A 23,176-nucleotide genomic window follows, 5' to 3' on the forward strand; every position below is an offset into this window, starting at 1 on the left:
TTCCCGTGAGGGTAGAGATCTCTCTTTCCCTTTCGCAGTCGAATGAGGTCATCGGCTTGCTGGCAGGAGAAAGATGAAGCACCTGATGGGCCCTACGCTGATGCATTTTTTTTATTAATTATTTGCTTTGCATTATAATATAGCTACATATATTTGCTGTGTATATTGCAGTGGAGAATTATTTGTGCATGTTTTTGTTTCATTGTTGTGACTATTTTTAAACGTGCGCGTTCAACATGTTAATCTCCGATTAGGAACCTTGCATAGTGAAATAATGAACGTCTTCTTTGGACTAAGAAGTGCATTCCAGATATTATTTTTTTTGCCAGTGCATGAGTATTTCAGCTCGGTCATTAGTGAAAAGCAAAACAACGGAATGCTGAACAATCCAAACATTCACCCCCAGTCACAAAGATCTGGGTTTAATCCATTGTTTTTGTGCTCACCACGCCACCACAGTTTGGGCCTGGCTGAAGAGGGGTGATACCCCGAAACCAGTCCCAGGATGCTTGTTTCTGGTCCAGGGAGGACCTGGTCTGGCAGTTCAGGCTGGACTGTTCCTATGGGGAACAGGGTCAAGACTGATTTGCATATTGCTGGGGCCAAACTGGAATGTCATGGTGAGCAAAACAACTGATGGATGAAACCCAAATCTGTGACTGGGGGTGAATGTATGTTTGATTTCCTCTGCATTCCGTCTATCAACTGTTCATTTAGCAATAAATTTGAATACAACATAAACTCCAGATATGTCGGTCTCGTCCAGTGGAAAATGGATCTTTACCTCTTGTCCATTAGTTTAAGCACAGTGTTACTCATTTCATTAATGGTGGTATTGTATTGTGTGTATACTTAGAAAAAACATTTAGGCCTTGTTTACAATCTAAAACTATCAAAGGTCAAGGAATTTAAACGTTGAGCTATAAATTAAACATTGGCTCTATAAATGAATCCTTGTCTCGTCCCAAACCATCAAAGCATTCCTCACACCATCATATGTGACATGACAAACAACTTCGAAGATATCATCATTGCATAGTACAGAGCCTCTCAAATTTGGCATAAGTCAATTTAGTTGATTTGTTTCAGGAAACAGTGATCTGCATTTGTCCTTTTCTAATTAGTTTCTGTATCCAGCTAATTTCAAGCCCAAATAATAATGATAGTTGATGTGCCGCACCATGGAAACTTTTTCCTGTTTTTCCTGAAAATGTTCCCAGAAATTTACAAAAATATTCAGCTTAGAAGAGGCACAAAATACCTTTCTGAAATTAGCTAAAAATTGCTAGTCCCATTTTGAGGACTCTGATAAACATTGCTGTAGGAAGCACGCTTATTTCATTTATCCAAGATCCCAGAAATTCCTTATCAGACCAGATGAAATGTGTCAGGATTGTGGCGTGTAACACCAGCATCTTCAGCAGTATGAGCAGCTCTACGTCACAGACCCTCAGTGTAGACACTACACCGAGAGCAAAACATGGCTTCACCTGGGTCAGGAACATTCACAAAATGGCAAGCTTCTTTTCCCAAGTTTCCCTTGATACATTTTAAAGCTGCTGCCTATGAAACAGTGCCAAAATTGATTGGACAAAAGAGGTAAATGATAGAGAAGGAGAAAGTAAAACTCTTTAAAAAAACAAATTGTTAACTTGTGAATAAAGAGGGCTCCCGGGTAGGTTTCATGCACTTCATGGACTCAGTCATTTCTACTCCTTATTTCTTGATTTTGAAGAATCTCCAGCCTGGTTTGAGTTTGCAGTATACTTTTGCCAGGCAGCTGCCATGTTGGGATGCACCGAATATGGAACTGCAACTCCGATACCATGTCTGTTGATCTGCAGTTAGCTTTCACTTTAACGACTAAGCGTACGGTGCCACTGGTGCTAGGAACCCCATTGTGTTAGAGAACACCTAGGACTACAGCCTTTGAAGGGCAATGTTGCGCTCGAATTTAAGTTGCCATAAGGATGGCATAGAATAACTCCGCAACACATCATAAGGGTTGGGCTTGAATTTGAATAAGCAATCAGGAAGTGAATATTTCAATAACACTGTTGTGCTTTCTCGCCTTGTGTAGCTGCTTTGGTGCATATTGCAATAGATGTTTTCTAATGGAGAACAACATCGCCATCTTAAGCGGTGGTCATAAGGACTTACCAGTGGTTTATCAGGCCTTTAATGTTAACTTCCCACACACTCAGATTTGATGTTAAGCTAGTAAAACTAATTATGAACAAGATACAGATGTTGGGAAACACAGAGATGCGAAGTTCCTCACAGAATTACATTTTGTCTTTTTCATATTTTACCAGGAATCTCTTTTTCTTTCTTTCTTCCCCTATTATCATCCCTGATTTAAGGGAAAACATAACTAACCCTTTGTTAACACCAGCAGACCTTGACAAGTCATTACTAGATGAAACTATTATGTTTAAAACTATGATAAGCTGCAACTGAAGTTTATGCTCAGGATGCGCTGATATTTGTTAGATGCTGCAAGTCAGGTTTTTTTCTGCTTCCAGTGTTTGAAGTCCAGAAAATGAGTGGATTATTTTAAATGAGTTGTGAACTTTGCTGCAGCCGCAAAATATTTAATCTTCTACAAATATTTAGGTATTTTATGGGACTGCGACAAAGCCACACTTCCTCAGAGTGTTGAGGTATGCATGCACCCTATACTGAGAAGAGAATGCCCTTGTTCACTCCCCATCAAAGTAGGGCTTTTAGACATCATGGTTCCAGGTTCCAATTTAGGAAACAGAAGAAAGACACGTCTAAATAGTTGATGTATAAAGGTATTTCCAAAGACAATGCTACAGTGAGTTGATTTTGGGTGAGAAAGTGCTATTTTCCAGAGTGTAAGAAATTGGATTATTAATTGGGGTTGGTGACTACCCACCTCAGGGAAAAGTCACAGTCTTTGTAAACCACCAAAGTCACTAAATTAATCTGAGCTTAGCACTGATAGCTATGGCACAGAGGAGAAAGGCTTAACTTATGGCAGTGTTTAAAGTATTTATGCAGTACCAAAACAATAATACCTTGAAAAAATACAACTCAATAAAAATGCCAAACTCAGTTAGAAAAAGAGTAACATTTAAGAAATACAATGACACCAAAATAACAAAAGTCTTCTAAGTGGAACTGAATATTTGAATTTGGAAAGTTTTAAGTATGAATAGAGCCACGAAGGTAAAAGTGCCAATGAAAGTCAATCGGCGTAGTAGACCAAGACCTAGGTGCAATTTGACAGTGACTGGGATGAAGCATGGGTTGAGCACACCTAGCAGGTTCTTTCTGGTAAAAGATTTTACCTTCTAACTTAGGGTCTGATTATGACCTTGGCGGAGGGGATTACTTAGTCACAAACGTGACAGATATCCCGTCCGCTGCATAACAAGTTCCAAAGGATGTAATGGAACTTGTAATATGGATGGTGAGATATCGGTCATGTTTGTGACAAAGTAATCCCCTCTGCCCAGGTTGTAATTAGGCCCTTAGTCTTTTAAGTCCTAATTCACCACATGAGTACGCTTCTAAAGCTCCCCCTGGGCCTCAGGTAAGGTACTTAGAGGCTCACAGGGTGTCAGGCTTAAGCTAACAGGAGGGTCCGGTCCAATTGCCACTGGTCAGTGGGCAGTTGCAGGAAACGTCCTCTTGTAGTTTGCATCCCTGTAGCTTGAACAGGTGGTCACCCAACTGACCCTTGGAGTCTTCTTCTTTATCATGGGTACAAGAGAGCAGGTCCAGTCCTTCAGGGCTTCTTTCAGGTCACAAACATCATGTCCATTCCTCTTCTGTTCTTCCTCCTCGGGTCCCGGAATGTTCTGAAGTGAGTTTCTGGGGATGCTACAATTTCCCCTCATGAGGTAAAGGTTCCTGGGGCCTACACTTCCCACTTTGGGCACTTTCAAGATGGCAGAGGTTTTTAGCCACACTCATCATGGGCCTGAGGGCTGAGTGTGTCTTGTGTGTGGGGAGTGTGCTGTGCAAACCCAAATGCCCTCCCACATCTAACATTAAAATCCAGTAACCCACAATAAACCCACAGACAGAAGTCTGGTAGGACAAAGGCAGGTTCTTCAGCAACCAGACAGTGGAGACACAAAAATGGTGTTGACATCCTGTTCCTTTCCTCTCAAGTGTGCCCCATTGTTATTTATAAAGCACAGCAGACCTGTTGAGCAGGATTTGACACTAATATCAAAAGAATCCCTGCAGCTTCTCCTCCTGCATGTTCTTTGAGGTTCAGATGAGTCATCTCAGCATATTCAGGTTGACCTGTCCATCACAGTGGAAAATTGTGTAGCACCTAGAAGGAATTTCACATGATTAACACCTATTCAACTGCTAATCACTGGATCTGAGAAATTGGAGAGCAAATGCAAGTTAGCAGTCGGGCAATTCAGCCAGGGAAAATGTAACTTTCTAAAAGCTATGTTTCTATAATAGTTATTAGAAATGTGACTTCACCTTTAAATTGGATCCCTAGTAACTATGAAAAATAGTATTTTAATCATTGTAGCTGCTGTCATTCGAGAGGTACAATATTAGGCTTTTAATCGGTATTCTAGTTTTCTACAAAGGACAACAGCTAGGCCTGCTACTTTGACAAAAAAAACTCTGGGTGCTAGTCACTGTAGGGACATGTTAGCATTAAATGTATATGTTTAAATTCCATAGGCCCTGCCTTGGGAACTGCAAGGCTTTAATAGGGGTGGCTTGTTAATATTTAAAACAGAGTTTTCAACGTTTCAAAAGGGTTCATTGTGATGGATCGAATTCCTGTTTTTAAACTGCTAGTGTCAGGGTACGTTGGTAAGCCTGAAGCCTCATTTTGCACTGTCTCTGTGCTGGATGACTCAGTAGGTGCTGCAGTCTACTAGTGACATTTAAATTACAGGTCCTGAGTACATTTTGCACTATATACTAGGTATGTTAGACATAGCAATTAGGAATGTGCCTATTGAACCATGTTTTAAGGGGGACTTTACTACTAGTTCTACCTTCAGGAACAAAAAAAAGATCCAGCAAATAGCGGAAACAATGGGTTGACTACTCAGAAAAGGTGGATTTCCTACACTTAGCAGGAAAAGTTGGGTAACTTTCCTTGATTTCAGGTACAGATCCTTGCTTCATATTTTTACCAAGAGCATGTGGACTTACCCATCCTTCTATCTTTCAGAAAGGTTGCCACAGATTTTCACACCATCCAAGGGATAGCTCACCTCACACAGTTATGCAAATGATTGAACTAAAACTCTGATTTCCCAGAAAGCACTCGAGTTAAAGTGGTAATCATGGTTGGCAGGGGAGAAACCAAGACAGGCTGCCAGTCTGTGAGTATATAGTTCAACTTGAGCTCACAATACAGGCTGACCTTGGAGTTGTTAAGTCTTGAACTATATCTCTCACCATCTTAAATAACTTCTGCTTGCCACCGTTTGCCAATAATTAGAAGGAATTGGACTTACGAGTATGGGAAATTGATCTTAGGAAGCATTAGAACATAATTTACAAAGGGTTTCTCTTGGCTTAAGACCGTCTAGGATAGTCTTCCTGGCTTAGGCCAATCTTAACTTCACTGTTTTAAGACAGGGGAAAACATCTGTAAATCGTAAATTAGGCTCGGTTGTTTCATTCTGGTGGCTACAGAATAGGATTTGTTAGAAAAAGGTATGCACGAGGAGCAGAGGGAAGGATGTGCAAGGGCTTATGCAACACTATCTAGTGGTCAGGCGTGTTGTCGGTGAAGCAGTCTGTGTGATTGGATTTATCTCACAGAAGATAAATGATCTTCTGTATGAGTGAGTGTTTTGTCTTGCACATGGGGGAGTCTATCTTTGGTCATAGAAGGCTGGACACATGCCATATATTTAGGATAACCGTTATGTAAATAAGTTTCATTTAGATGCATTGTTTGTCAGCATATCTTATGTGGAGATCATGAAATTCAGGACTGAATGATACACTCGGGGTCCTGGAATAGACTTCCCTGATCCAACAGCACCGGAGTCCCTATTTCAGGTAGCCCTCTGTTAACCATCAGTTGAACATCATTGTGCTTTGCCAAACAGTGACTCGTCTAGGGCCTGGTACAGGTATTATTGTGCTTGAACAGGTATTTGGCATTAATTTGTTCAAGAGCATCCAATCCATGAGCATGTTACTCGAATACCTAGCTGCCCTGTCTTTTGAAAAATGCTGCAATGCACTTCAGTCATGATGTTTTGTTATTGTGTTTTATTTCGACTTCTCATAAAACGTTCTGCGCCTTCTCTGTTTGCTTTGTGTTTTTACCATCAGTTGTAGTATTAATGTACTACGGCCCCCATAGTTGGTAGTGAGGTACATGCTACAACAAACACAACGAAATTATTCTGCAAATTGTACCAGCAAATAAAAAAGTGGCAGTAAATCTCAGGTTTTTTTCTACTCCCCTCTGGGCTTTACGCTACTACCAATGCTGACTGTTCCCAATCAAGTTGCTTTCACACGTTACCGTCTGTGGATTTCTTTTATTCAGTCTGATGAGGAATAATTAGCAGCTCGAGTATGTGTTAATTTAGAATTTACTTTTCTCTTGATATAAATATGTCTGTCAGACCTCTCTCTCTTCCTTAGGTGCAGTTTGTGCCATTACATGGGGGCCCTGGGCCAGAGATTTAAATGTATTTCAAAGGGTTAGCACTTGTTGGGCTTTTAAAAGTGAGCTTTAATACACTTTGTATTTATTCTGCCGTGCCCTGCGCTAGTTTTTTGTCTCTTTTTTTCGTAATACGCCCGGGGCAACAAGGTAAAAATAGCTGGAGCAAGCTAAATATGTTGCTTCCTTCAGTTTCATTGAACGTCGAATTAGAAACGTTAAAATCAGAGGGCAGATTCAGGATCACCTCGTCTGCGGTCGGATACTTAGAAGAGACGTCTATAGAGGGTGTAATAACATTTACCGCTGTTGAATTCCACCACATTCGTTGCACATTTTTCCTTAACATCTCTTTTGCCATTCAGGTTGAACAGAAATACTTTATGCATGAAGCCAAATCTGGTTGTGCTTACTGTGCCTACCTTACAAGAGCTTTTACTCATTTGAAGCCCAAACATCGTATATCATGATTAATGGAGCCTGCTTTTTAAAATTTAAAAATACAAAAAAATAAAAATCTTCTCACATACTGCACCTTATCCGAGGCCGAAGAGCCAGTTAACCTACTCATCCTTCTGCTTGTGAGGGTCAAATCCATGCCAGAATGTTTGCATAATCGCAGACTCTGGGAATACATTTTCATATATTAATTGGTTGCAAGTGTTTTTTTCTCAATGTGTGTATCTTTAAATAAGGCCTGTATCCAGAACTCCCAGTCCTATACTGTAAATCCCCGGCGTGCCGTATTTCAAAACGATTCCTGAAAGTTTAAGGCCTCTGTGTTCCTCGCCTGATTCTTGCTCTGATTCGTGGGCATAGGACTTAAGCTTTTGTTGGAAAGATAAGATCACCAGTCAAATATTTGACTTTATGTGGCACACAAGCTGCCCCCCTTGGCCCGTTTACCCGAGGAAATGGTGTTCGTCGCTGTAGATCTTCGGAGCCTTACCAGCAGGTAAGTGAATGAGACCAGACTTGAAGTGGGGCAGGGTGGCAGGCAATGAGGATGAAGGGTTATGACATCGACACATCAGTGTTTGCTCCGAGGATGGGATGAGAGCCAATAGATCTTGGAGAAGATTCGAATTTGGGATGAGGCACGCAGCCCAGTTTTGATGGAACTGATTCAGGGAACGGGTTGATCAGGGTCTGCAGAGGTGCAAGCAGGCATGCCGTATGAAAACCATGCTGTGCTGCCTCAAACTGGACCCCATTGACTTTGACTGATGCTGTGTCATGTTGTTGGCATAATCTTAGTCTGACTCAGAATCTTAAATCCAGAAAGACAAGCTCTCATTTATACGGATGTAAATTTATTGCTGAAAAGCCTACAGCAGCCTTTTGACTGAGCTTCCGTCTTTGGCCTCATCTCCACCAGCACTCTGCCCTTGCCAGGCAAGATCCTGCGCTCTTTTTACAACATTGCTTCAACAGGCAAAGTACTGTTTCCTAGTCTACACACTACTTCAGCTGCAGAGTGAAAGAGCTTTTAAAGTCTTTTGACAGAGATAGGTGGGTCTGCAAAGCACACCATAGAAATGGTCTGTGTGACTGTAGTGAATGAAGGAGTTATAGGTGAAGAAACAAAGCTCAGGCAGGATGGATCAAATCGATGATGTGGTCAAGTTGTTTCTGGCTAAAATTGCAATGAAGATAATGTCCTGGTTGCATCTTCCCCACTCCCTAACGCAGCCTAGGTCCTGCAGTATAGTTTGAATTGGACTGCCCTTCCACCCCTTACTCGGGCATTCCCTCAGACACAAGCACATACCAAATTAAACGCACATTGTTCTGGTACCGGTATAAAGCATCTCCTGTATAGGATGCTTCTGATACAATAGCAGTCTTACACTCACGTAAGAGAAAATTGCTATGGGTCCTTTCCACTGCCCAGTAGAATACCAGTCCACATTATTAACCCACTTATCACCAACTGAACAGGCATTGAATAACTGAAGAGATTTGCCATATGCTGTTGGCCAATGGAGACCTTTAATTTAGTCCACCACTGCAGGTCCCAACAAGCTGTATACCTCGACCACTTCTTGACATCTCACAATGATGGTCAGCCATGGGATGATAGTCTAGATAAGTTATCAGGGAAGATCTCTCCTCTATTTCTCTCTTGAAACTGTGCGTCCTTAGGACAATAAACTTAAAATATCTCAGAATCGACTTCCTAGTATGGTACCCAGCTTAGTGAGCCATTAATACCATAAAAGGACATGCAGAGCTGCTAAACGCTGTCAGCTTACTGAAAACCATAAACTGCTTGCCCCTCACACTTATTCACTCATAGCACTGAAAAACACTGCATCCTATAACACAAAATTCACACCTCTGCAATCATCACGCATGATATGGAAACACTTCACACATAGGGTCAAAGGAAAGCAATATGCTTTCAACCACACCCTCTACATGCTGTAGCTTGATACCCATGCAGGCAAGCACTTAATTGCCCCGCAATGGGTAGTAAGCGCTTGTACAATAAAATGTGCTCTTTCGAGCTACGCTTGTGCTATATGTTATGCTTGAAAAAACCTAGAAGCAGTGTAGAAGAAGGGTTACTAATGGATTTTACTCTAGTTTGTTTCATACCAAAAAAACAAGGAGTAGCTCTCTAACCTTCCCACTTCTGCGCTCTGCTGGCATTATCTGGACGCTAAATCCAGGTGTTTTTGAAAAACTGAAGGAATTACATAGATAGTGGAATGATTGAGCAGGTACTTTGTTTTGCCAGTATCTCCTGTAGGCCCTGTTTGGTTTGTCAAGGGGTTTTAGCTATGCCATACAGCACCTCTGATGTTGTGCAGCACAGCTAAGTAAAAAAAAAAAAAAGCCTATTGCATCATTTTGTATTAATATGAAAAACATATGCTTGCTACAAAATGATATAGCCTCTCATGCTTTTCTTTTTATTTCCTGATACAACTCTCGGATGACAAAATAAAAAAAAAAGGACAAAAGCTTTGGGTTTTTTTTTTTTTTTTTTAATGGAAGCATAAGCTATACACAGTTGGTGGGTACAGAAGCAAGAGGGAAGGACATACTTTAAAAGGAGGAAAGCCCACACCATTAAAAATCCGGAACAACGTGTCCAGAACCACGCCTGCGTTGTTCACGCAAGCAAAACAACGCTTGCCTGAACAACGCAGGCCTTTTTCTCTGCCTTAACCACGCATGTGCCGAACAACGCACATGCATGGTTAAGGCAGAGAAAAAAGAAGATACATCGGGAGAGGACGCGGTCAAGTAAGTGGGGCTGGGGCAGGTTTGGGCGGGGGTGAAGGGGTTGGGGTGGTTAGGCTTTTTTTTTTTTAAGGGGTGGGGGTTCGGGGTTATTTTGATTTTAAGGGTGGGGGTCGGGTAATTTTCTATTTAGGGGTTGGGTTTTTAGGGGCAGAGGGTTGAGGTAATTTTCTATTCAGGGTGGGGGTGGGAGGTCGCTGTAGTTTTAGGGGCGTAGTGGGGGGGTCGGGTGTTTTTAGTTTTTGGGGGTTGGGGTAGATTAGGTTTAGGGGCGAAGCTTGGGTATTTTTAGTTTTTAGGTGCGGGGGTTTGGGTAGTTTTAGGGTCGGGGTAGTTTTAGGGGTGGGGGTCATGGTATTTTTAGTTTTTGGGGGTAGGGGTCGGGGTAGTTTAGGTTTAGGGGTGCGATCGGAGGTCGGGGTATTTTTTGTTTTTAGGGGTGGGGGTCGGGGTAGTTTAGGTTTAGGGGCGGGAGTGGAGGTCGGGATATTTTTAGTTTTTAGGGGTGGGGTGGGGTGTCGGGGTAGTTTAGGTTTTAGGGGGTGGGGGGCCGGGGTAGGTTTATGGGTGGGGTTGGGGTTTTAGGGGCGGGGTGGGGTTTGGGATAATTTTGTTTTTAGGGTTTGGATAGTTTTATTTTTGGAGGGTGGGGGTCAGTTTTAGGGCTCAGGGTGGGTGGGGAATATCGGGGTAGTTTTTAAGGGTTTTTAAGGGAGGCCGGGGTACTTCTGTTTTTAGGGTGGTGGGGTGGCATGCGACAACCACGCATGCTGTTTCCACACATGCCTTTACACCGAAAGATCGTTGTAAAGGCACGCGTGGTAAAGGCATGCGTGGTGCTATCATACAACCACCCACACCTGCTAATGAATGAGAAGCAAGCATATGAATGACGATGCTAATCAACGGTAGGAATGGGTGGGCTCAAAATCCACTGTAAGCTAACAGTACGTCTCACAACAGACAGGTGTGCAGTCTAGCAGGCAAGAGTTAGAAATGGCAGTGATCTAGGTCCGAGTGAGTCCCTCTGTCTGTCCTTTACCAGCTGAAGAAAAAATATGCAATTTGCCTGCTTTGTTGCACACCAAAGCTGCAACACTTTGTCACAGTGTCCTCCTAAATAGTTGCTGTGTGACTGTGTTGCTGGTGCATTTCTATGTATGTGTTACCCTGCATATCCTGTATCTAGAAGTCTAAGCTTGCAAGATGTTTTTAAAGTCGCCCCCCATGGCCCGCCACCAGAACGGTGAGTTGATGACAACAGCAAGTTTCAGCAATAACTTTCCTGCATAAAACCTTGATAATTTTAATACAAAATATGGAATACAAAAAATATTTTATCAGAATGAATTCTGAATAAAGACAGTATGTAACGAGGGACACAGCGTTTAGAAACTAGACCCAAGTACATGCTGGAAACTTGTAGTTAGAAGCCCATTTTGTAGCGCATGCTTGGTGTTTTTTTAAAATATGTATTGATGAGGCGCTCATTACACACAGGGCTTCTTGTTCTTTATCGCGGGTTCGTGAATGGGCACAGCCCGCTGTGGTGTATAGCTGGCCCTGTGCTGAGTGGTGAGTGGGCCAACTCGAGGCGGCGGGGCGTCCTAAACATCTGCCTTGAGCAGTATGAAGCTACTGTAATCGGGGTTCTTATTTTCGCAGAATCATAAGTTCAGGGCACTCGTTGACAGATAACTATATTTTTGTTACAGGAAAAAAGTGCCAGCCCGAGTGTCCGGCTGAAGGCCAACAAGGAGGTTCCCGGATTATCTCACCCGCCTCGGACAAAGTGAGTTCTATTTATGTTTGTAGCGTAAACGAAGGGCAGACAGGCGCATAATTATTTTATTTTTTATATTTTTTTATTTATCTCTATGTATTTTATTTTACTGTTTTCTGTGTATATAGTATTTTATTTTGTTTTATACCAAAGGTGTATCCTGGTAGATAGTTGCATGGGGGTTACTTCGGTAGACCTGAGGAGCTATTCTTGAAGGAGCGGTGTGGTGTGGGGGAGACGTTGGCTGCTGGGCCTGACGCGTGATTTTTATGTTTGTGTAAGTGTGACCCGGCAGTAATAGCAGGCCGGGGGGAGAGCGGGTTTTGCTTCGCATCCCTTTTACAGCTGTGCATATCATGTGTATTTCATTGTTCTAAAGGTAATTAATATTCATCTTTATTTGATAAGTATATTGTCGTCTACGGTATGATCCTCACCCGTCCACCGCTCGTTGTAGTGGTGCTCGGCTGTCATCCAGCCTGCATCAAACTCCCCCACGCATTATTTTTTCTGCTCCCAACTGATGCGAACGCTACCGATTTGCTTCCCGTTTTCTATTTTTTTTCGTCTTTTTGACCCATTGGCTCCATCCTCCTATTGACAACTGGCAGCCATTTTGATTTGCCCTTTTATTTGTGAATTTAGTAACCATTTCATTAGTTGGTAATGTTTAATCATCTCTCACTTTGGTCATCGTGCCCCAGCGTCTCTCGGCTTTTACACAAGTGTAATATTTTATTTGCATTTACATAGTCTGTTTCTTAGCACTGAACTTCTGGCCACTGCACTTCTGGCATATAGTATCACACAACGTGGCTAGCTGGCAAAAGATCACACAACTCTAGTAGAGGGGTAGCTGAGGTTAGGTTTCAAATTCCAAAGTTCTAGCCCACGCCGTAAATTTATTTTGCAGAGCAGGCCTGTGGAAGCTCCTCTTGGTTCGTGTGTCCTCTTCAGGGCACCTGGGAGGCTCTGGGAGGCACACCATTCCACAGAGAGCCTGGCTGCACACGCCATTTAATGCACATTGGTGACTGTGGCGTTCCCGCTGTGACATTGACCAAATGCTGCACTGAGATGTGATGTTCTGTATGGTCTGTCTTCAAAATTAATAAGCCGTAAAAATGATTCCATGAAGAGCATCTCCTCTGGTTGTTAAAGAATTACTGTGGAACAAAAATAAATGAGAAGTCTGTTTCGAGTCTAGACTTTTGAAATACCCCTGTAGCCTTTTTTGACCGCTTCGTTCTTTTATTTAGATTGTATTTTGAGCAGTCTTCATTGTCTGATGCCCAGAAAGGAATTATCTTTAATCGTAGCATATAGCATTATCCATGATTTACTGAGTAATGAAGTTGGTTTTCAGTGAGAGGTCTTAAGTGGCTTGAATTAGGCGACAAGAGCGAATATTAAGTTGTTAATACTGTATGTAACGCAGGCGAAAAATGTTCACAGATATACTTCGACAATATTCTGTTGTATCTTGGTTATAAGTCCGTGTACAGTTGTGAAGAGGCTTTTCAAGTTATGAATAACAGATTTTTCACAAGCGTTTTCATGATAGTGGACATCGATGGTATCCATATATAACAAAGATCTTGAAAGAAGACATCTGAAAAGGGTTGGTGGACTGGCGTTTCCCGGATAATTATAAATGTTCCGCATTTAGTGTATAATAAATATATCATCTGCTGATTCATCTATAAATTTTATTTAAAAAAAATTCTAGCTCGGATGTAAATGTAAATTAGCACTTGTATAGCGCACTACTCACCCGTTAGGGTCTCAAGGCGCTGTACTCATACCGCTATGGAACCCCTCCTGGCTTTTCCCTGTGAGGCACCCACTCCTGAGCACCCCCAGGGTGAAGCCAAGCATCCAAGCACTGTTGGGGCCGTTGTGGAGATAAAGCAAGCTATTGCCCAGAGTTGCAGAGTGGGACCCATGAATTAGATTAGGCACCGAGGCGAGAATTATCTGGTCAAGGGGAATTGAGCCCAAGACCTGCCGAAGCAGGACTTGAACCCTGGTCTTGAGGCAGATCTCTGCTTCAGGGTCTGCCGCTCTAACCATTGAGCCACACTTCTCCACTGAGAAGTCCACGGATGAATCAAAAGTTACCAAAACCGAGCGATTCGTGTTGCTGGGCACTGAATGGCCCTTAACAAAGTTTAAGTGGTCACCATTCAGTGGCTTATTGCTGTTTTGAGGGGTTAAAACTGGTAGTGGTGAGCGGAAATCTTTGCCCAGGCAGTGTTAACGTGTAGGAATGGCATAATAATGAAGTAATAACTGTAAAAAAATGTGCTGCGTTGCACCACATAAATTGCCATTTCTTGCTGCACAATTTATTCAACTGCATAATTTGGTCATCCCCGTCCATCGCTTAATTCCCAGGTCCCTGCCTATACGGCATGACCATTGCCTGTCAGGGTTGCAAAGGAGGTCGCTAGTGGAATAGCCACAGTGTCTTCACTTCTGTCCTAGAGTCTGAAAACCTGCTGCCTTCTCCTCTTCCTATTAAATTTGGCCCTCGCGTGTCCAAGGAAAGAAGTTTGCAAATGCTCCTGTAGGTTTTCAAGATTCCCATCTGTCACAGAGTACCGATGGTACACTTTTTTACACTTTCTTTTATAATTAAGTACTTCTGTTGAGTTGGGTTATTTAAAGCATCTCTCTGGATGCATAATTAGTTGAATGTTACCACAAAAAAATTAGGTTAGTGGAGTGAGGTGGCTGGGTACTGAACTTTATACCCCCCCCCCCAATAGCTTTGATACCCCTGACTTCCTCATTACTTAAGATGTCTTTCTTTGTGTTTCCATTGCAGACTTATTGTTTTACCCTTGATTATGAACACAGTGCGCTATTGCTGTGATACTCTACGCAGAAAATGAGACATTGCACCGAGGATACATTTTAATATGTATCTTTTTCACTGATAGGTGATTTCTGTAGTGCTAGCAGACCCGGGTGGGTCGTCTAAGCACTACATAAACAACAAGGTAATTAGTACAGCAATGTTTACTAAGCATTTTTTTAATCGTGAGGCGGAAGGAATTTTATTGCAAGGCGTTGTGTAATACATTTCATAATACGCAGGTCTGAGTCTGGAGGGGCTTACCCCCCTTCCTCTCTGCGTGGCCCCTCTTGATTCTTGGCAGGTTTCATGGGATTCATGAGGCTTCATGGGCCTCAGACATGTAGGTCTGTGTGTGAACCGTCACCACAGTGTTATAAAATATGATGTAACGTTCTAACCAATTACTTTATGGCAGTAGAGAGCACAACCCATGAGTCTTAAACTAAATAAGTTGTAGCCTGTGGGTAAAGGCAGGCCACATTTCCCCCATTCTTAAAAGGCAACAGTGCTTCCATCTTTCATATCCAGCTCCAGTGCCACCCTTGAAACTGGCAGCATCATGGGCACCAAGCTCCATGGTGATGCAGGTATCTCCCAGGGTTCAGCTGACTTGTCTTCAATCCAAACATAGTACCCACGTCTCTCTCTGACATGAAGAACGTGTCTTTCATCCTTTTGCTGAGTGCAAAGTTCTGACTTACCCAAGATAACACTGGCTTGCTAGGAGCCATTGCTTCATATTACAGAGGGGTACACCATTCTTTCCAAAAGGTCTGTGAGTTCTCTTCAGTACAGAGGACAACCGACCAGAAGAGTGATTTACTTTGAATAGTCTGGAAGAAGCATATGGGTGCCAGGAGAGCAGATGCAAATCTGATCTCCTCCGTATGTGGTGCACACTCCCCATTTTGTTGTGTGTGTGACTAGTGGAAAGCGGATACGTGGGAGCAGGGGAGTTAAGTGGATCCCCATGTAGTGCATTTCTGAAGGCTGAATCCCAGCAGCTTGCGTTGGTTTCTCGGGTGTTATCAACTGTATCTTCACATGACATTGTTTGCCCCAGTCTGCAGTACGGGTAAGCCCGTATAGCCCTGCCTGCATAAATTGCTCTCATTTGCATTAATAAAAATGTGACTCTTGCTCTCGTTAACTAGAAGGACCACATCTATTTGGTCCATGTAGGATACAGATCAGCAAGCAGACATTTTGGAAAGTTTCCTGCTTGACAGAATTGCCACAGAAACATCTAGTTTGTGTCCTACCACAGTAAGCTCTTAAGTGAACGGAGAATAATATTTTTACTGGTAGGTTTTTGAGTGTTTGTGCTCTTTTAAGTCCTTTTTTATCAGTATTGTAAGTAGTTGCATCATAGATTTGGGAATGTGCACACAGATAAAGCATCATTTCTGACAGATGTCTGACAGGGCAATTGCGTCTCCGAAGAGCAGAGATGGCAAGAACATCGAAGATGCCTGTTCTATGAAGCTGAATCCTTTCTAGCAACGCAGTGGTAAACCGCCTGCAGGTAAAAGATGGCATGACCATGGAAGAGGTTCAATCTGCTGAGACGAGGGAGCACCAGAGAAGTGGCAGACACGAAAGCCTGTGAGTACCACCCACATCGAAAACTCCAAAATCCACTAAGACCCCTTAGAAATGGATAGCTGAACCAAGGAACTCATGATCCAAGTTGAAGAAGGAGACAGTCCGCTAGTCATCGATCACTATCCTAGTGAGAAAGGATGCACAGCAGCCCGGAAGAGCCAGATTTTGAGTCGTCTCCTGTCATTGTTCTAGGTATGGTCACACGCACGTGATGACAGGCTGGTGGGCCGCACTCACCCACAAGGTGGTGGGGCTTTTAGATATGTCACACAGGGATTCGTGGGATGATTCTGGCACCTGCCGTACATATTTACAGAAAGGAAAACGCTTTCCCTTGTAAAAGCCCACTTTCATGGAAATACCTAATTTGCATGTGTATTAACAGCATGAAAGACGAAAAGGTGATGTGAACATTGTCCTGTCTTAAGTGAAGCACAGGAATGGTATGTTCCCCCATAGGCAAATATGTGGAAGGTGATGGTCCATTAAACACAGGGATCATGCATAAAATAGTGTGTACTTTACACCTTAGCTGAAAGCACTTTCCCGATGTGTTGGTTGAGGGCGTCAGCCACTGCTTCGTAGGATCGGGCGTTAAGATGACAAACCATCTCTGACAAACTGCACACATCAGCTTCCCATGCAGTTCTCGCTAGCTTGAAGAAGAAAATATTCCTATCCTATTTCTGTATAAAATGGTCTGATGCTGGGGACAGTGACCGAAGCTCAGAACAGTAAATAAAAGCCTTTTAACAATCCATCCTGGCAGTATGTATACTGCTAGGAGAACCACACTGGGTCCCATCCTCTGGTTTAACCCTATAGTTTGATATACAGACTATGCCGAGAGGTTTCCGTGCTATGGGCTGACTTTCTAGTTTGTACAAAGGCTAACAGACTATTATCAAATTCAGTAATAAGAAGACAGACCTACAACCAGTGTCTATTCTACTCTGTGCAGAAGACACTTTGAGGACTCCGTCCTAGAAGACCAATACATGAGGCAGGCCTGGAGAAGCTGTCTATATCCCTGCCTGCACAGCACAGCACAGCAACACAGGTCTAGGGCTGTGACTTTCCCTTAGTTCTTTCCTCAGTGCATGGTACACATTTAGTGGTCCTAGAGAGGTAGTTCTTCCTGCTTCACATCGCATGGAAAGGATAGACCCAGAACTTCAGTATTTGCACAACATACTGCGCGCATCATGTTGAAAGGCAGACCTAGAGGCCATACATTTACTCTTTCATACAGCATGGAGGAGAGATGAGGAACCATATCCTTGTCTGTTCCTAAAGCAGACGGCATGGGGAAGCTTTCATAGATTCCCATTCTGCATGGCTAACCCAGACCCGGCGGTGCTGGCGGACCTCCAGCTCGTGTTCCAGACTGGGCACCCGACTCATTTATCCAAAGCAGTTCCATCTGTGTGTAGCCTTTTAAATGGTGCTCTGGAGCGGTGGGTCAGTAAATCCCTTCTGGCTGCCAGGGAAGGCTGTGTGCCGTATTATTCACTGAAGGCACATGTCAGAAACTCAAAGTAGGATTTAAAGGCCTCAGCACCAGCTGGGGTCTGAACATGCACCAAGCGTGCAGAAGGAGGGAGTTGTGCTGTATGAGTTCAAAGCAGGAACGAGTCCAAAGGTGTCCACCAAGCACTGCTTCTCGTCTCTCCATCTGATCTCAGTAAAGCATTTATACAGCGAGCACCAATTTAAACTGGCTCCTAAAAGTAGTTCTTGCCCAACTCCGCGTTACTCATTTTAAGATTCAGAGATGGCCCTACCCAGATTAGAACTTGTGTTCTTCAGATTACACATTTCCCTGTGGTGCCCACTCAAACCACTAATCTATATTAGTGCCTATATAAGGCTTTTGCTTTCTTACTTTTCCCAAACCCAATTTCACTCGTAAAAAGTGTAGGGCTGTCTTCCCAGTCATGTATGTGAAAGGTGAATCATATATGCAGAGAGAAATTGCAGCTCAGAGATCTGAAATGAAGCACATCAGTGAATCACTGCTCAGGAAGAAGTATGAGCTAGCTAGCGGTGACTGAGGCCGTGTGTCCAGCATGACTGACAGTGCCTTCAGGCATGTGATTGCATGTTTTTACCCTGGAGTGACTCGTGAGACTGTGCATGTGTGGTCTGGAAGTTTCTGGAGAGTAAAGGGCTTGAGGGGAGAGGGTCTTGGTCCTACCCAGCCATGCATGGAGGTTAAGGAGCACATTTCCACTTCAGAAGATCCTAAAGATAAGGGTTCCACCCCATGGATAGCGGGCTGAAACTAGCTGAGGACTTCTCATCTTGCCCAAATAGACATAATACCATGTCATTGGCGACGGAAAATAGCATTGCTATCTCTTTACCACGTTCCCTATCAGTACACCTCCACACACTAATGTTAATATGGCAACTTTGCCACCCTGTTTATTTTTCCTTCCTTAGGAATGCGTATGTTTGTAATGAAAGGACTTGTTATAGTAATTAAGTTAAGTTGAGTTGAGAACATAAATAATAGGATTTCCTGAAGTGCCATCTTGGATTGGGCTCATAGCTTCTAGTACAGATAACGGTATGGAAAGAAACCTGCTGATTAGAGCTATTGTGGTTTGGAATGCCAGTTTGGTCCATGGCCTTGCATTTTAGAATGGAAGATATATTTTCCACCTAGGGAGCAAGATTGTCTTTTGGAGCACCTGGCCTTTGCTGCTACATGCACCCCTGTGAGGAAACTGAAGATCTGCAAGGGCTAGACAGGTCTATATTGAATGGAGCCGGAACAGGTCCTAGTAGGCTTGCATTCACTGTTCAGAAGGCATAGTTGCCCGGTCCTTCCCCTCTAACTGTGCTTTTTGAGAATGTGCATCGACAGTTTGACCCTCTAGTCTGAGGAACCTAAAGGATCAAGTCCATTTTGTCAGCTGCCCAGCATCCAAATACCCAACGCATGGTCAGGTCATCATTGCACAGCTCCTGTTAAGGTCCATAAATCTTTTTTTATCTACTCATACCTTGAAGTACATAGGTTTGATCCCTTAGATGTTGTTTATTCCCCAGACAGCTTTGGGTTTGAAAATCCCTAAAAACTCCTCCATTCCAGCTGGTCTGCCACACTTCTTCAGTCTTGTTTCTTTGTCGATCTGCTTTCACCATCATGTAAGTTCTTAGGCACATCCTTCCCAGTCTATTGGCTCAGCACACTTTTGTGCAAAAACCCTTTATTCAAGTTAGTGCTACGTTTGACAGCTTTTATTAAAAGCTGTCCAAAGTGGAAGTGATATGTACTTGTCATGTCTTTTGTAAATTGTGTTGCAAATAGCTTCTGCATATCTCTCCGTTATTGGTTCAAGATGAGAACCATATAGCAATTCTCTCATTTCTTGGCTCACTCTGATATTTGTATAAAATGTACCACCATCTCTTGCGCAGGAGCACTCTAGCTTCTGAAAATGTGAGGAAATGTATGCCACTTGAAAAACTACAACGACCACAATGCTTTGAACAGGAGTTTGAATTACTTGTCTGCGGGTTGGATTCCATTGGAAAGCAGCAGCGGAACCGCAGCATGTGACTGCCGGGCCCACAATGCAGTGAGATGCCAGAAAGAATCTTTGCAGTGTCTGGAAGCGAAATTGTTGCCTGCTAGGGGCTAGTGACGTTACAAAGGGCATAGGGTTCATTTGGAAGAAAGCAGTTATTGGAACAGGTTCTGTGACATTATGCTGCGTAATTGAGAATTGTTTTCATACTGACACTGTTGCGCTACTGAGCGTCCTTGACACAATACAGAACGAGTCACCGGTTACAATGAAGCAAAATGTGAGCTTGTGCGCATACTTGATTTGTTACTTTGACTACACTGCGATGGAACCTGAAAATATGGGCTATCAACTCAAGGGCTTGATGAAACTGTGATGGAGCAGATTCACTCCACAATAAATAAATAGAACAGTGGTTCCCAACCTTTTGATTTATGTGGACCCCACATTATCAATACTGGAATCCATAGTCCCCCACTGAATCATTATTGGTATGCAGGGACACCCCACTGAGTCATTACTCAAAGCTGGGGACCTAATCTGGTAATATTATTACATTTTCTATGCAGTCCCGGACCCCTGAGGAAGCTTCGCGACCCCCAGGGGACCCCGTACCACAGGTTGGGAACCACTGAAATAGAAGATTGGCAATGCAAGGAGAGACTAGAAAGAGAGAACAAGCTCTATGAACCTAGAAATCTGCCTGCTGGGCATAAATACTATTTTATTAAACTAAAAGAATTGCACTCTGACAACAGTGAAATTTGGGGGAGGAGGGGGGTGGAGTACAGATCCTTGCCTGTTGAATTGTCAGCATCTTCCCGGTGCTCATCCCCAGCCAGGGTCGAAGTTATAATTCCATAGACCACTACTCCAGCAGTGTTAGAATCCTGATCACTTGAGAAATATTCCAGATCACTGTCCATACTACAGCTCATGACACTTTAGTGCCATCTGTTCCAATAGCTGTAATATGTTTAATGGAGTGAATCTGGAAGCGTTGTCAAATGACTCTTCCTTGAACAGGTCTTCCACAGGGTGTGGCATCAGTGTTTCTTCTAGTGAGTTCCATCATCTCATGTTGTTTATCAGTCACACCCCTTTAGTCTAGAAAATCACCAGATTTCGGACGCATGTTCTGATGGTAGTCTGTGAAAGGTACCCCATTGCGCCTTTCCTGATTACACTCGTTCTGCCTTGGATCTTTGTCCCTTGTGTGTTTTGGAGATGTGAACTAGTGGAACAAGTTTCTGCCCCAGCTCTTTTGATTTTTATGTTCACATAGTTGTCACTGTTTTGACAAAACTCGTTTTGTTCCCTTTTCTCTCTCACTGTTAAGATCCTCTCATATTGATCCGCAGTGATTTGGTGCAATTTTTTTGGCTGGTTTGCACTTAATAAAAACCAACGTGAAAAAATAAAGAACATTTTAGCAACGAACGTCGTGATTAGAAAGATATCTTCAGATACGTAATATTCTTTCTTAACGTGCACCAATGGAAAACATCCTATAAATTGTAAGTATGGGGGAGGACATTAACTCCATCCCTAAAGCATGACCCCTGCACAGATCACTGTGCTGGCAGTTTTATATTTCACAGCTGGGCCAGTCCTAGTCTTAAATCTCAAAATGTATTTGCAAGAATGAATATGGAGACTGCATTCGTATATCCAAACCTACAAAGACTATGAGAGGATAAGGAAACTCAAACAGAAGTCTGAAAAAGGAGAATTAATGGCCATCAGTCCTCAGGGCGCATGAAAGGTGCCGCCAGTAGGTACCTAAATAGCTGTTAACCTGTCTAGAGTGTGGTCTCTGGAAAGAGGGCGACAAGGCAGAACAACGCGCTGAGGTGAGTTTTGGGCAGGAGACACTGGATGCCAGGACGGGTAGGCGATTGAGCCAAGGAGCAGAAACTGAAGTGAGGGAGGATTGGGCAACATGTAAAGGTTGGTTGAGTGATTAGATGCAGGGAGAGGATGCCACAGAGGGAGAAAGGAAAACATTGACGAACCACAGCTCTGCTTTCTTATGCACCTTTGTCTCCACACCCTGATGGTAAAGCATCCTACCGCTCTTGCATATGGTCACATCCCGCTGTATACCTGTGTATTGTCAAATCCTTGGCCTAGAATATGTGTGCACCTGTTTTGCTGTAAGGTCCTCAAAGGGCTGCTCTGCATTTTTTTGGGAGGTTCATTTAAAGTGTGTTAGAAATATTAACTGCCATGTATTTAAAATGTGAGCCCTAGAAATTAATTGAAACTTATTTGCTTTTCAGCATGCACATCTCCGACAGCCAACAGGAATTCTTCAGAATGCTGGATGAAAAGATTGAAAAGGTAAAATGGCCTGACGCTTCCTTAAATCCATTTTGCCCCCCGTTTCTTAAACAATCACTTACTGCAGTGGTAAATATGGGGTCTGACTCCACTCCTGTTAAGATTTCTTCATTTAGTTAAACTGATTCATGTGGAGCATTTTTCCATTGACGCTTGAGGTACCCACAAGATCGTTTTACAAAGCTTGACCATGATGGAATCTAGATTTTCACCAATTCTGCGATATTTGATAACTTGCTCTTTCAGATTGCAATTGTCCAGTTTTATTCTCCGTTCTAGGCTAATGTGGTGGACTAGTACATACAAAAATGCTTCCTTGTCATGACTACAACAACGTAGCATTGCCACGGCGTCTCCAATATTGCTTTCACATATTCTGCCGCAACCCTGCAGCGCTATTTTAGCTGGAAGCACTCACAGGCAGGCCAGTGGGCGGAGAAGACCAAACAGTGGCAGACAAGAAAACCCAGGGTCAGATGTGTCATGGTGAGTAGGGTCTGAAGTAGGCCAGACTACAGAAGGAAGGCATGGTTGCATGTGTCTAGAGAGGGCACGCTGCACGACAGTGATGCCATTCCTTAAGCAACGCACCAAAAGTAATCTCACACATGAGGAGGTCTTACACTGAGCTATGTGGCCTGTATGTGTCAGCCCTTCCGAAGGATCCAGTTGTTTCTCACTGCCTTTAGTATATGTCGGCATTAGCCATAACCTTTGATTTTAGTAAAATTATATAAATAATAGCCTCATAAATTTCCATTTTTATGCCTGGCTTAGTGGTAACCTTTTTTTTGTTGTTAAAATTATATAAATAATATATTTTTACGGACTTTCAGCCAGCCCGCTTCGTCCGTTGGTCTGTTATGTCATTCACAGTTTTTTGCCCGCCCACTACAGCACACTGCATGGTGCAACTGGTGGGCTCACTTTAGCCATCAGCTAATTTCACTCCGAGTGACAGCATTCTGTCCTTTCACAAGGGGCACATCTACACACAAAGTAGTTTGTTTCCATGCCAGTGACTACTAATTACCTCTTTTTGAAACTTAAAACAATTTTGATTTGTTTTCATTTTTTTCATTTTTTTTCTCTTTAGGTTGTCTAGAGTTTGGCAACTCCCAGAACAATGTTTGATTAAAAAC

General features: G+C 43.0%; 1 protein-coding gene across 6 annotated transcripts in view; it reads left to right on the top strand.

Moving 5' to 3' along the window:
• C4_2H1orf21 (chromosome 4_2 C1orf21 homolog) overlaps window positions 1-23,176 on the top strand; it is a 316,947-nt gene that overhangs the window by 229,402 nt on the left and 64,369 nt on the right. For all 6 annotated transcript variants that reach the window (XM_069231634.1, XM_069231635.1, XM_069231636.1 and 3 more), the window contains 2 exons: window positions 11,617-11,693; window positions 21,974-22,034. In XM_069231634.1, the coding sequence (XP_069087735.1) occupies window positions 11,617-11,693; window positions 21,974-22,034 (138 nt within the window). The remainder of the gene's footprint in view (window positions 1-11,616; window positions 11,694-21,973; window positions 22,035-23,176) is intronic.

This window comes from Pleurodeles waltl, chromosome 4_2 (assembly GCF_031143425.1).
Source record: "Pleurodeles waltl isolate 20211129_DDA chromosome 4_2, aPleWal1.hap1.20221129, whole genome shotgun sequence".
NCBI lineage: Eukaryota > Metazoa > Chordata > Amphibia > Caudata > Salamandridae > Pleurodeles > Pleurodeles waltl.